We start from the raw sequence: 13,147 nt of genomic DNA, 5'->3' as shown, positions 1-13,147 counted from the left end.
AACACATTTCACAGCATACAGAAGGACATCCCCAGCAGGACCATGCGTCTGTGTACACGGGCCTTGCTTTGCCCCCAACGCCTCCTCTTACAAGGTTGTGAAAGGCTCTCCGTAGCTTTGTGATGTAATGTTTGTCAGTTTCTTACTTTTTGCTTTCTAGAGAAACAATTGAACTGTCAGGTGGCAGCATCCAAATCAGCCTGAAAGGAAGAGTCTGCATAGTGTCAAATTTTTATACATAGGATATTTTCATTGTGAGGAGTGTTTCAGCCAAAATTATGCCACCTGCATGTTTGTGTCCTTACTGCCAAGCCTACTGAGTACTTCCTGTTGTACATAGAATTTAATACCTCATCTACATAGGTAACTGAGGACTAATGGTGTGTGTGTGTGTGTGTGTGTGTGTGTGTGTGTGTGTGTGTGTGTGTGTTTTAAAGTCCTACAACCTGAAGCCATATTTCACAGGCCACTAGGATCTCACCAGAATGACAGCATTACATTTTCTTTCTGCATAATGAGAATGTTAGAATAAGATGACATAGAATAGGTTTTTTTTTTTTAAAGTGCTGGCTATTATCTGTTAATACTTAATCTTTCTAATCCTATGAAGTGCAGAGATAAAATGAAAGTCAACTATTTTATTAAAAAGCAGCCATTAACTGAATTCTAGAATCGTTATCTATATAATTCTGTACATAAGCAGATTAATGAAAACAGACCATATTCATTAAGAATGAAATGCTCAGGGCTGGAGTGATGGCCCAGCAGTTGACAGTGCTTCCTGGTCTTCCAGAGGATCTGAGTTTAGTTCCTGGTTCACCCACACCAAGTGTCCTCCATGGTCTGTACATGTGTGATATAGACTCACATGGATGAACATACAAAACAAAAATCAAGCTAGGTGGTGGTGGTGCACGCCTTTAATCCCAACACTCAGGATGCAGAGGCAAGTGGATCTCTGAGTTCAAGGCTAGCCTGGTCTATAGAATGAGTTCTAGGACAGCTAGAGTTACACAGAGAAACACTGTCTCAAAAAACAAAACAACAAAACATCAGTCTTTTTAAAAAAAGAACGAAAGTGCTCACTGACTCCCTTCATTGATTTTGAGTGCTTAGTAAAGCCTTTCTCATAATTCCTACAAATAAGCACATCTGTTTTAGGCTCTTCCTGAAGTTACACAGCAAAAGTGCACTTAAAGCCCGCTTACCTGCTTCACACGTAGCCTGTGGTCACTGTGGCACTGGTTACACTACACTAGGAGTGGAGGCTGAGATGCCTGAGGTTCTTTGACTGTTTTCTTCCTGTGGAAACTGTCCATCACATGATCAGTCTCCCAGAAGTTCCCGAGCCTGAGGTGGGCAGCTCGGCATCTCCTGAGTTTTTTACAGCACATTCCAGCTTTTATACTATTTACTGTTACTTGAAGTAAAGACACTGAAAGGAATATAATTTTAGTATTCATCTGTTTTTTAGAAAATAAGCTTTCTTTTTACTTAGTGTATTTACCCTCTTCCTTATGATGCATTTGACTTTTTGATTAAAAATCTTTTATTGAAACATTAAATTCCAAAGATCTTGTTGTGTTAAGTAGAAGTTGCAGAGCTTCTGTGTTCTTTTTGAATTCATAAAACCTCAGTCCTTAGTGCCCAGCTTTAAATGTTATCCTATGTGTTTTTCATTACTGATTGGTTATATAATTACATATTACATCTAGGGATAGTAGGATAGATAAGAAGATCCAAGTAGAGAGAAGAGAATGTATGCAATGTTCTTAAAGGGCTTTCCAGGAACACAGATTAGGTTGTGTTACTGAGAAACAATTCAGCAGCCAAAGAAACGGAAAAGTGTTAGCTTACTTGGGAAAACAAGCTTTTGTCTTTTTACTATAGCACTCTTCAAATCCTTAATACAGTACTAGATGCTATGAACTTCCTAGGCCTAGTATGATATCTCAAAAATATTTGCAAGTCCATTCTTTTGTTTAGATTGTCTATGGGGTTAGTGTACTATAAGCCACATTTTGGTTTATGTTGAGCTATGTTTTGTGCTACTTCATTCAAATGTTAACAAGGAAAAAATTAAAAGGCATGCTTTTGTGCCATCAAACCCAGAGGTCCACTTATTTTAATAATGCTTTTTGTTGCTTGAAAACATTATAGATTAATGCCCTCAAATACCAAGTGCCTTGTCTTTTCCCCAAAATGTCAGTGTAGAGCCAGTGCACTGATTTAGCTATCTATCAGACAGAACTAATGTCTGACAGCAGTGGTTTTCAACCTGTGCATCATGACTGCTTTGGGGCTCAGATGACCCTCTCCCAGGGGTCCCCTGTCAGATGTATTTACATTCGTAACAGTAGCAAAATTAGTTATGAAGTAGCAACAAAAATAATTTGATGGTTGGGGGTTTACACGACATGAGGAACTGTATTAAAGGGCCATAGCATGAGGAAGGTTGAGAACCACTGTTTCACAGGAAGAAAACTCTCCTTACATTGTATTACACATTTAACATGTATCATTAATCTTATACTACAACCAATGTAGAAAAAAAATCAACATTTCTTTTTTAAATCAAGAATATTAGTTATTAGCAGTAGTTTGCAAATCTGTTACACACATACATATACTTTACAAGGCTACATAAGTTTTGAGTACATCTTCAGATTCCCTTATAGGCAAATAGAAAATCCAAAACGATTAACCCTTTGTAGAATGGAAACTGAGTAGGCTGTAGCAGCAGATACTTAGGAGGCAGGATGGCTGATTGAACCAAGAAGCCAAGTCCAGCTTGGGCAACACAGACCTGTCTCAGTAAAAATGAGAAATGGAGCTCTGTCGATTTAAATAAAAAGAAATGGTATTTGCTGTATTAGAATAGCTTTTGAAATGGCTGTGTCACAACTAAGTTTGTTTTAGAAGGCTGAAGGCCCACCCCACCTCATCCTGCTGTAACAGGTACTAAGAGGAGAGGTAAATTTGCCTAGGGTGTAGAAAACATCAGATTCTTCACAATCTCATTTTAAAAAAAAAACATTTATTATGTGTATGGATTTTTTGCCTGCATGTATGTCTGTGTAGCACATGTGTGCAGTGCCTGCAGAAGCCAGAGAAAGGCATCAGATCCCGTGGACCTGGTTACAAATGGCTGTGACCTGGCTATGACCTGCCATGGGGCACTGGGAATAGAAATTGGTTCCTCTAGAAGAGCATTCAGTACTCTTAACCATGAACCATCTCTCTAGTCCTTACTTCATTTCTTTCATTCCCTCCCTCCCTCCCTCCCTCCCTCCCTCCCTCCCTCCCTCCCTCCCTCCCTCTCTTTTCAAGACAGGGTCTCGCTAGGTATCCCTGGCTCTCCTGGAACTCACTATGTATACCAGGCTGGCCTCAAAAATCACAGAGAGCCTGTCTCCCAAGTTCTGGGATTGAACACTACATGTGCCATGGTGCTTGGCTCCCTTGTTTCATTGACAGTTGTAAATGCTTATGGGGTATAAGGTGATATTTGATCATCTACGTTGTACAATAACCAGATGAGGTGATTAGCATTTCCATCTCCTTCTACATTTATTATTTCTTTATGGTATATGCATTCAAAACCCCCTTTTAACTGTTTTGAGAACATAATTTGTTGTCAATGCTTTCTCAGTGATGCTGTAAAAATTCCAGAATTTATTCCTCCTGTGTAGCTCAAACTTGGTACCTGTTGGCCAACCTCTTAACTTGGTGCCTCTTCTCTAGCCTCTGGGAACCACATGCATGTGAAATCATATGGGTGGTTGACTTTCCCCTCCTGACTTCACTTAGCAAAATGCCCCCACATCCACCTATCCCCAGGTTTGCTCACATTGCAAATGATCCTTTTAAAAAAAATAATAATTTCATAGTATTCGGTTGTATATATATTCCACATTTTATTTGTGTCTTGATCCCAACCATGGATCTTCTTCAGTTGATTCCATGTTGACTCTCGTGAATAGTTCTGGGGTATACCTAGGAATCAGATGTCTCTCCAACATACAGATGTCACTTCTCTTGGATATATACCCAGTAGTGGGATTGCTGCTTTTGACTCTGAAGAACCTTCATACTGTTAACAGCGTGTGAGGATTACCTTGCACATCATTGCCAACACTTGGTACCTGAGCCTTCTAGGTAATGGCTGGAGTGAGGTGATAGCGCAGAGCAGTTGTGATGTGTTTCCTGCAGGTGTTTGTTCGTGAGCCTCTCGCAGAGTATGCATGTCTTCTTAGAAATGTGGGTTTCTACTCTGATCCTATGCTCATTCTAAAATCAGTTTATTTGGGGAATGATGGCAGCTATGGAGTCCTTAAATATTCTGGACATTTTGAGCCCTTGTCAGATGTATAGTTTGTAAACATTTTCTATGTTCTCTTGACTCAGTTATTTCCTTTGGTTTTCATATAATCCCACTTGTCTGTTTTTGCATTTGTTACCTACTCTTTTGACATCTCATTGAAAGAAACAAATCCTTATAGTTTTGGACGTGCAGGTCTTACCTCTAAGTCTGCCTGCCATCCATTTGAACCGGCTGTTGTATATAGAAAGGGTCTGATTTATTCTGGGTGTTGATACATTTTTCCAGAGAGAGGAAAGCTGGTGCTCAGGTGTTTTCTTTATTCAGTTTGAGATCCCTCTCCTCAGTTGTGCTGCCCACATGTAAGCTGGGTTTTCCCTCTTTAGTTACATCTTTCTGGAAATACCACCACAGACATGCCCAGAGAGTGTGTTTCCGTGATGATTCCGAGTCTAATCAAGTTGACGGTGGAATATTAATCATCACAATGATCATGCCATCTGCAAACAAAAAATTTAAACCTATTTCCTGTCGTAATGGCGTTGTTATCTCTTAATTGGTCTTTCTCTTGTTTTCTTTTAGGGTGACTAAGGGTATGTCAATCTTGTTTATCTTTGCAGAGAATTAACTTTTTGTTTCATTGGCTCTTTGTATTTATTTAAAGGCTTTATTGCTTTTAGTCATAAAATAGAAATGTTACAATTTTTTAAACATTAGTTCTTTTTGCTAAAATAATTATCATTAAAATGATAGATGGTTAGAATTTGCACAGAATTAGTGTTTGACCTTCTGAACCAGGTAATCAAAATTCTGTTTTATATCATTATAGTTTCATTGTAAAGGATTCCATTAAGGGACATCTAATCTTAGGCTTTATAGTTTTGGCCTCTTATTAAATTATATTTGGCCTAAAATATTAGAATTTAAATCATGGATGTTTTTACAAGAGTAAGAATTTAGAATGAAGTTATTGCTCACTAACGGAAGACAGGTGCCAAGCAGGACTAGTGTGAGGCTTGGTTTACCTGACATCACTAAACCCTGCTGTCTTGCTCTCTTAGTCTGTAAAGTCATATGTTTCAGGGTTTCATTTGTTTTACAGGAAGTAGGATATGTAAACCATTTACACATACTAGCACATAATAAGCACCATTAATGTTAGCTGTCATGCATGCATACAAATTTGTTTGACAGATGGTGACAGGAACTCAGCACAAAATTTCCCATTTCTACAAGTCCATCTGCACAAAGCTAATGGAAAAATCATGACTGACACCTGTCAGGGAAAGAAGAGGCCTTCTTGTGATTTACATAAAAATGCCAAATAGATCAGAATGTCCTGGTAGTGCACCACTTCTGGCTGTTACAAACTGGGCTGCCTTATCATATTCACAAAAATGAAAGACTTGTGTCGGGGGTGGGTGGACGGACTTGCAAAGTAACTTTTCATATAATGTCTGATTATTTGCTTTGGCCCATTTGGGTTATAAATACCTACACATTTTGATATGCTTGTTTTCATTTACACATAGTTGGGAAAAATTACTCATTTTTCTTATATTTTCAGAGTTATTGGCATCACTAGAGTAGTGGTTGTGTGAGGTGAATTTTAATAGACAACTATGTCATTTATTGGTGGTTTGATGGCTGCTAAAACCTTTATTAGCCCTTTAAGTAACAACAGTCGACTGTGAAGTTTTTAGGGTTTTGGTAATTGTTTTCCCTCTTTACAGATGAACCAACCAGTCCTAGCATTGATCATGACATCGCCCACATCCCTGCGTCCGCTGTCATCTCGGCCTCTACCTCCCAGGTCCCCTCTATAGCAACAGTTCCTCCCAGCCTCGCAACTTCTGCTCCTTTGATTCGACGTCAGCTCTCCCATGACCAAGGTATGCTTAAAGTGATTCTGCACATCGAACCTCACAATGCATGGCAAACTGATCTTTTGACCAGTCAAAGAATCTGGAAAACCACTTGAAAAGTCTGAATGCTGGGTTTTAATTGCAGAATCTGTTGGACCTCCCAGCTTGGATGGCCAGCACAACTCAAAGACAGAAAGATCAAAATCCTATGATGAAGGGCTGGATGATTATAGAGAAGATGTAAAATTGTAAGTCTCAGATGTATTATTTTAAATGTTTTCATATGAATGGTATTCATTATGAGTTTAGTTTTTAAGGCTGTCTCATTTTTAACTTTGACATTAGAAATGCAAATCAAATAGTATCAAAGTAACATCCATTTGATTTTAGAAGTTATATTTTTATTGATATATAGCAATATGCTTTTATATGTTATAGATTTAAGATGCTTTTCTTCCCCCAGACTTGTAGCTATTTATAGTGGTTTTATAATGTCTTTATAATGAGGTAGGGCTATTACTCATCATTATGATGTGTTCTTTCAAAATTCTGCTGGTTATTTTTATTTTATTACTTGAACCTTCCAACATGATTTTCTAGTTCTTTTTTTCATGTGATATTTTCATTGACACACTGTCTGGTTCATAGATTAGTTTAGGAAATGTTGACAGCTTTTACAGCATTGAACCTTTTATCAGTGACCAATGCTTATGTCACCTTGTTTAATACCCTCTTCTGCTTTCATCAGATTTTCATTTATATTCTAATTCAATTAGTTCTTCTAGGACTAGTCACTTACGAGTGGTTCCTGTGAGATACGGCCAGGGTACAGTGTTCCAGCTCAGTAGGAACTGTCCTAACGATACCAGGTTGGATATGTGAACTGTTTGAGTTTTTCACTAAAACATGTCTGCCACACTCCAGGTTCCTCCCCACACAGGCTGTGCACAGCTTTCTTTAAAATGGCAGCACTGTGTGTTTCCACGTTTACTTGCTCTATGTACAATGTCTTAGACAGTATTAATGCCCCATTGCCTTCTCTTGTTCCCTCCACCTCCTGCTAAAGTCCCTCTCAACTAGACCCCTCTCTTCTTCCCTGTCTGTGTCCCTGTGTCCCACTGAGTTCAGTTAGGGAAGCTTGCGTGAGCATGTGTGGAGTTATTCACCTAGCATGAACACCTTACCAGTGGCCACACTCAGGAAGAAAATGTCTCCCCTCACTGGGGCTAGGTGGTGGCTTGTGAGTTTGTCACAGCTCCACTGTGTGTCCCATGAGTGAATGGGGGAGGGGGGTTGGCTTTGATCTCAGAGGACAGTGAACTGCGATGGGATTTAAATTGTGCCGCTAATTGTGTCCTCTCTATTGGCTTTTAGCTGCTCTTCTTTGTGCACATACCTTTTCTTGAGAGTAGTTAGTATATTTTGCATCGATTCTTTGATAATTCTAGTGTCTAACTCATTTCTGTGTCTGGTTTTAAATCTTCCATATCTTGAAACTGGGTTGTTTTGTCTTTATTATTACCACTGCTTTTTTTTTTTTTTTTTTTTTTTTTTTTTTTTTTGGTTTTTCGAGACAGGGTTTCCTCTGTGTAGCTTTGTGCCTGTCCTGGAGCTCGCTCTGTAGACTAGGCTGGCCTCGAACTCACAGAGATCTCCCTGGCTCTGCCTCCCGAGTGCTGGGATTAAAGGCGTGCGCCACCACCGCCTGGCACCACTGCTATTTTTTATTGAAAGCTAGACACTGTACATACACAAAATAATACGGGGTTAATGTTACCGTATTTGTTCCCAGAGGTGGGCATGAATTGTGAGACAGGCCCTCTCCAGGAGTTTAACCAGTAGGACAGAAAGAAAGGGTAAACAGTTTCAGTGTCTCCTGTTACTTTTCAGGATGGCGTTTGTATACCTGTTTCTAGTTATCTTCTTGCTTGAGGTGGTTTTTGAGAGAACTATGATATATTTAGTCACATCTTTAATTAGTTTGCAGAATTAATACAGGCCTGTCTTCTCTTCTCTTTGCATTGACAGCCTTTGTCTCTCCCCTTCTGGAAAGCACTCAGAGTGTGGGTGGATGAGTATGTGCACAGCAGTGGGTTAAGAGGGGCATCTCTGGCCTTCATGGGCCTGCAGGCAGATGATCCATAGGCAAGAAGTCTCCTTCAGCATGACTCAGTAGCCACTGTTGGTTCAGACTTTTTGAGTCTGACTCCAAGTAGTTTATTTTAGGCATGTTTAAGCACAGCACAGTTGAGTGAAAACTGTTCTGCTGATAATCAACTCAATCCTGCGAGCACAACAAAGCATCATAAATCTCTTTGAGAAACAAAGCAAGCTAAAGAAAAGTGGGAGGTGAATACATTGAACTCTTTGTTGAAGTACAGTAGGACACCTTCATAAGGGTTGGTTCTATAGCTGACTGAGAAAAACAGGTTTACAAGGGTCTAGAGGAGGGAGGGTCCAGTGCCAGCAAGTCTCAGACTTCACAGAGAGTGCAAAAGTCAGCAGACTAGAAGCGTCTGCTTCAATCTTCTGGGCAGAAAGCAGGTTTTGCATTCCTTGTCTTGAAGGAACAACCCTGTGTTCTTCATGTTCCAGGTTCCGCCAGTGCTTATCTGTACCACAAAGACCTCCTGCCTCTTACAGGTGGAGGGCACAGGGTGTGGCTGGCATCACCTGCCAGCTTGCTGACTGCTGCATTCAAAGGCCAGGGTTTTCACTGGCTGCCTAGGACAGATGAGCTGTAGTTGCCTGCCTGCTATAGATAAAAGGCTCAGTGGTTAGCCCAAGTAGCTTTTCCTTTGATACAAAGAAATATTTTTTTTAAAGTTGCTCACTTGAAGCAGAAAAGGCAGGAACAGCTGACCAGGCAAATTAAAGCTGAGAAAGCTGCTATCAATGAATTGAAAATGTACATATTTATAACTTAGCTGTTCTCACTTACATTGAACAATGAACATATCAATCACATGGTAAGGATGAAATGTCAACTCGTTAATGAAAATTTAGTTGTAGTAGTCAATTCTTACATCAAGAGTTTTTTATATTTATTACACATATTTATATACTTTGCCAACAGGTCCTTTAAGCACGTGTCTAGCCTGAAGGGAATCAAGGTCAGTATTTAATATTTTTTAAGATACCAAGTAAATGATAAATGTTTTATTTACCTTAGTTTATTTTAGCCTGGCAAAGAAAAGTATGTATTTTCTCTTGGATATTTTGTATTTAAATGGTGTAACTTTTTAATCCATGTCCACTGCATTTGAAAGATGATGGAAATGTTTAGAAATTAAGAACATTTATTCATGCAAGTATGTAATGCCTTATAAACATCGGGCTGATTTTTCTCATGAACAACTCAAGGCCCAAATCAAACTGCCCAGCAGTCCTGTGTTTTCTTTTCTCTACTCAAAATATAGCTGCTCCTTGTAGCCACGTCTGTATTGTCTCCTTTACCCTTCCTTGTACTTCACTGAAAACTTCGGAATGACTGCACAGGAATATTCTTATTTCCCGCCCTGGGAAATGGCTGTGGCTGCATAGTTCTTTCCTTAAAGTCTTTGTGCTTGGGACAAAGCCCTGCCCAAAGCCAGCCAGCCAGCCAGCACACAGACGTCTGTGGTGCGCACCAGCAATTGCTCTCTGCAGCCCTGTCCTCTTCTGCAAAGGCAATCTTCCCGTGCGTGTTCCAGTCACGCAGACATCATCTACTATCTTTGTTAAACAGAAAACTTCTGGAATCTATGTCTCTCTCTACCTCTCCCGTTTTGTACTTTTTATACTAAATCTTCTTGAGAACCATGTACACAGTCTCTCCTCCTCAGTTCACACACGTGAGAATCATAGGTAAGTGTGCTGAGGCTGCCAGTGACACTCGGCTTCACAGAGGCTGGTGACCTGGGTTTTTAACTGAATGCAACTTCTCAGGAATAGTTACACAATTCCCGCCCCCCTGGTGAAGTCCTTCCATTGCTGCTCGTACTTCATCATCTCTCCCTTTGACTTCTAAGAGTACATCTGAGTCTCCTTTGCTGGGTCTTCCGCAGTTAAAACTTTAGAATGCCTACAGCTAGTTTCAACCCGTTTCTGTACACTGATTTCCTCGTTGATTAATTCAGAGGCTTCACAGAGTCTGTTTGCTGGCCTTGGCTTCCTCCCAGACCGCAGCTCATGTAAGCTGCTACCTCACCTGACATCTTCGTCCACATGGTTAGTAAGCAGCTCTAGGTTTGAATACCTCTTGGTTATCCTGAGATTATCCCTTCTCTCCATCTCATTAATTCCACTTCTGTTTCCCTCTCCTAAGTCAGCTGGTCTACTGTGTCTCTGAGCTGTTGCCTGCGTGTTTCATTCCTCCTCATCTTCACCCACGGCCTCAGGCCCGTTCTCTCCAGTTCCTGGTCTCTTCATGCTTCTTGTCTCTTTAGAAACCATGCTCCATGGAACAGGGTGATCTCCTTCATCACTTTTAGGTTTTCCTTCCCCTTTCTACCACAGACAAAGGACCAGAACACCCTTTCCTTAGCTCTTGCACTTCATGGACTGTGAATTATTAAAATGATACATCTGTGTTCCTGTTTCTTCCTGAACTTTTCATCTCTCTGATGTGTTATGTATGGCTGGCTCCTTCACTGTGAGAGGCATTGCTGTGGTCCCACAGTTCAGCCATTCAGTCTCCAGTCTCACTGTGCTCCTTCTCCAGAAGCATACATCACAAATGGCTTACTTTATTTTGTTTTAAAGCGGGATCTCATTGTGTAGAATAGGCCAGCTCTGAACTCACTTTGTATGCCAGGCTGGTCCCAATCTCTGTAGTCTAGACATAGATTCGTTATTTGTATACCTTGAGATCCTCTTCCTGCAGCCTCTTGAGTACTGAGGTTACAGAGTGGACCACTATTCCTGGCTTCTTGTTTGTCGTCCTATCTGTCCATCCGCGTGTGTTTGTGTGTGCGTACGCATGTGTGCATGCGTCCGTATCCAGCCCACTATCTTTTTCTGCCAAAATGTGACTGACTCCATGAGACCAGGGAAGTCAGACTATTATGTAGATAGCTTTTGAAAAACAATGAAGCCAGTTCACCTTAGAAACACTTCTAGTCTTTTTTTTTTAAGTGTGACTTTTAACCCCAGAACTTTCCACAGTGTTTTACTTAGAACATTAAATATGACATCTGCCAACGCAGTTTCCATGTATAAATACTTACAAAAAGAAAAGCTGACATTTTACTGTTTTCTTGGCCCATTCTGTAGATCACAGACAGCCAGAAGTCATCGGAAGACTCTGGATCCAGAAAGGGTTCTTCCTCCGAGGTCTTCAGTGATGCTGTCAAGGAAGGGTGGCTCCAGTTCCGACCCCTCATCACAGATAAGGGCAAGGTAGTGCACTTTCTTCGTCATGTGACATCAGAGCCGAGGCCTGCTAAGGAAAGCTCAGACATACATATGTGCAGTTGTGAGGCGCCCAGGCATTCCTAAGGAGGGAAAAGCTGGTCAGTGGGGTAGTTTTCTGCTTCTCATCTTGAACACCAACTACATGTGGAGTTCCTCACAGTGTGCCAGTGTGGACAGGAAATCGGGGTCTAAGGAGGAGCCCACTTTTATTTACCAGGATTGGTTATCACTAAATAACAGTTCTCCTTGTTAGTCATTAAAAATATTTAGCCTAGTTCTTTTTAATTTTCTTTTAATTTTTGTTTCATTTTATTTTATAAACTGAATTATGTAAATAAGTAGAATGGTATCAACATGTGCTTCAGTAAGTAGAATCCAACATATAAAATCTTTGCATAAGAATTACTTTCATGTTGCCAGAGAATTTAAATTTGCAGACATACTTGGATATAGACACTCCTGCTGTACCACGCACAGCTGATGACTTTGGTGATATCATTTCCCGTCAGTACATGTTGTTTCGGGAACACTCCTTCTGGATGGTGTTTACTTGTATTATGGCTTTTTGTTTTTCCTTTGTTTGGTTTTGGTTTTTGGTTTTTTTCTGGCCAGAGATACAGCTCAGTGGTAGAGCACTTGAACAATATTCTGGATTCAATCCCCTAGCACCAGAAGGAAAAAAAGAATATTAATGGATTTTTTTCTTTTAATTATGAAAATTTCTTTACTACTTTTGTGTTCATATGATTTTTTTTTTAAAGCAAACAGTTAATGCCCACTTTTAATGCATTTCTGTAGCGTGTGTTTTATTGGGTTTAGTTGTTCATTTTTTGTCTTCCCATCTGAATTTGGTACAGATACATTTCCTAATTGGTGTATATGTGACATTTTTTTTAAGAAGTACTACTTTTTTTTTTTTTAACTTTTTATTGATTCTTTGTGGATTTCACATCATGCATCCAGATCCTGTTCATCTCCCTGATACCTTCATATCCACCCTCTACCCTTGCAACTCCCCTACCCTAATAAAACTTAGGAGAAAAGGAAAGAAAAATCTTAGCAGGAAGCTGTAGTGTGACAACACAGGGAGTCACACAGTTTACCCTTTAGTCCAGAACTTTACTTGCACGTAAGTGTTCACTGCAAAGAGTCGTAGGTCTGGTTCTGGGCCTCTGGCTTCTGCTATGCTATTGATACCAGGACTCCTTTTGGATAATCTGCTGTTGCCCTGCTGCATGGAGATCCTGCAGCTTTGGATCTGCAGGTCTGGCCCCGTCACGTGCTCCAGCAGATCACAGATGAGGTGGATGTTGGGGTGGGTCAACTCATAGCCCTGGTTCTGGGCCTGGGTGGTAGCTGGGTTGGTCAGCCTGCCAGCTTTCCCTCATCATTACCCCCAGGGTGAGCTCTTCAGTACTGCCTTGGCTAGCTCACCCACTGCATCAGGCATCAAGTGGCAGGGCCAGTTCTCCTGCTCTCAAGCCTTTGGGGCCAGCTAATGGCACCCATACCACCAGGGCCAACTCTATTGTTTTGAAAAAGCACTACATTTAAATTATTTATTTAT

General features: G+C 40.5%; 1 protein-coding gene across 1 annotated transcript in view; it reads left to right on the top strand.

The window, feature by feature from the left end:
- The window catches only part of Arhgap21 (Rho GTPase activating protein 21), a 126,909-nt gene that overhangs the window by 97,047 nt on the left and 16,715 nt on the right, over positions 1-13,147 (top strand). Inside the window, exons 9-12 of the mRNA XM_059263672.1 lie at positions 6,055-6,213; positions 6,332-6,434; positions 9,263-9,299; positions 11,440-11,565. Coding sequence (XP_059119655.1) covers positions 6,055-6,213; positions 6,332-6,434; positions 9,263-9,299; positions 11,440-11,565 — 425 coding nt within the window. The remainder of the gene's footprint in view (positions 1-6,054; positions 6,214-6,331; positions 6,435-9,262; positions 9,300-11,439; positions 11,566-13,147) is intronic.

This window comes from Peromyscus eremicus, chromosome 5, assembly GCF_949786415.1.
Source record: "Peromyscus eremicus chromosome 5, PerEre_H2_v1, whole genome shotgun sequence".
Taxonomy (NCBI): Eukaryota; Metazoa; Chordata; class Mammalia; order Rodentia; family Cricetidae; genus Peromyscus; species Peromyscus eremicus.
The sequence above is the reverse complement of the archived record's forward strand: the minus strand, read 5'-3'. Positions and strand labels throughout refer to the sequence as shown.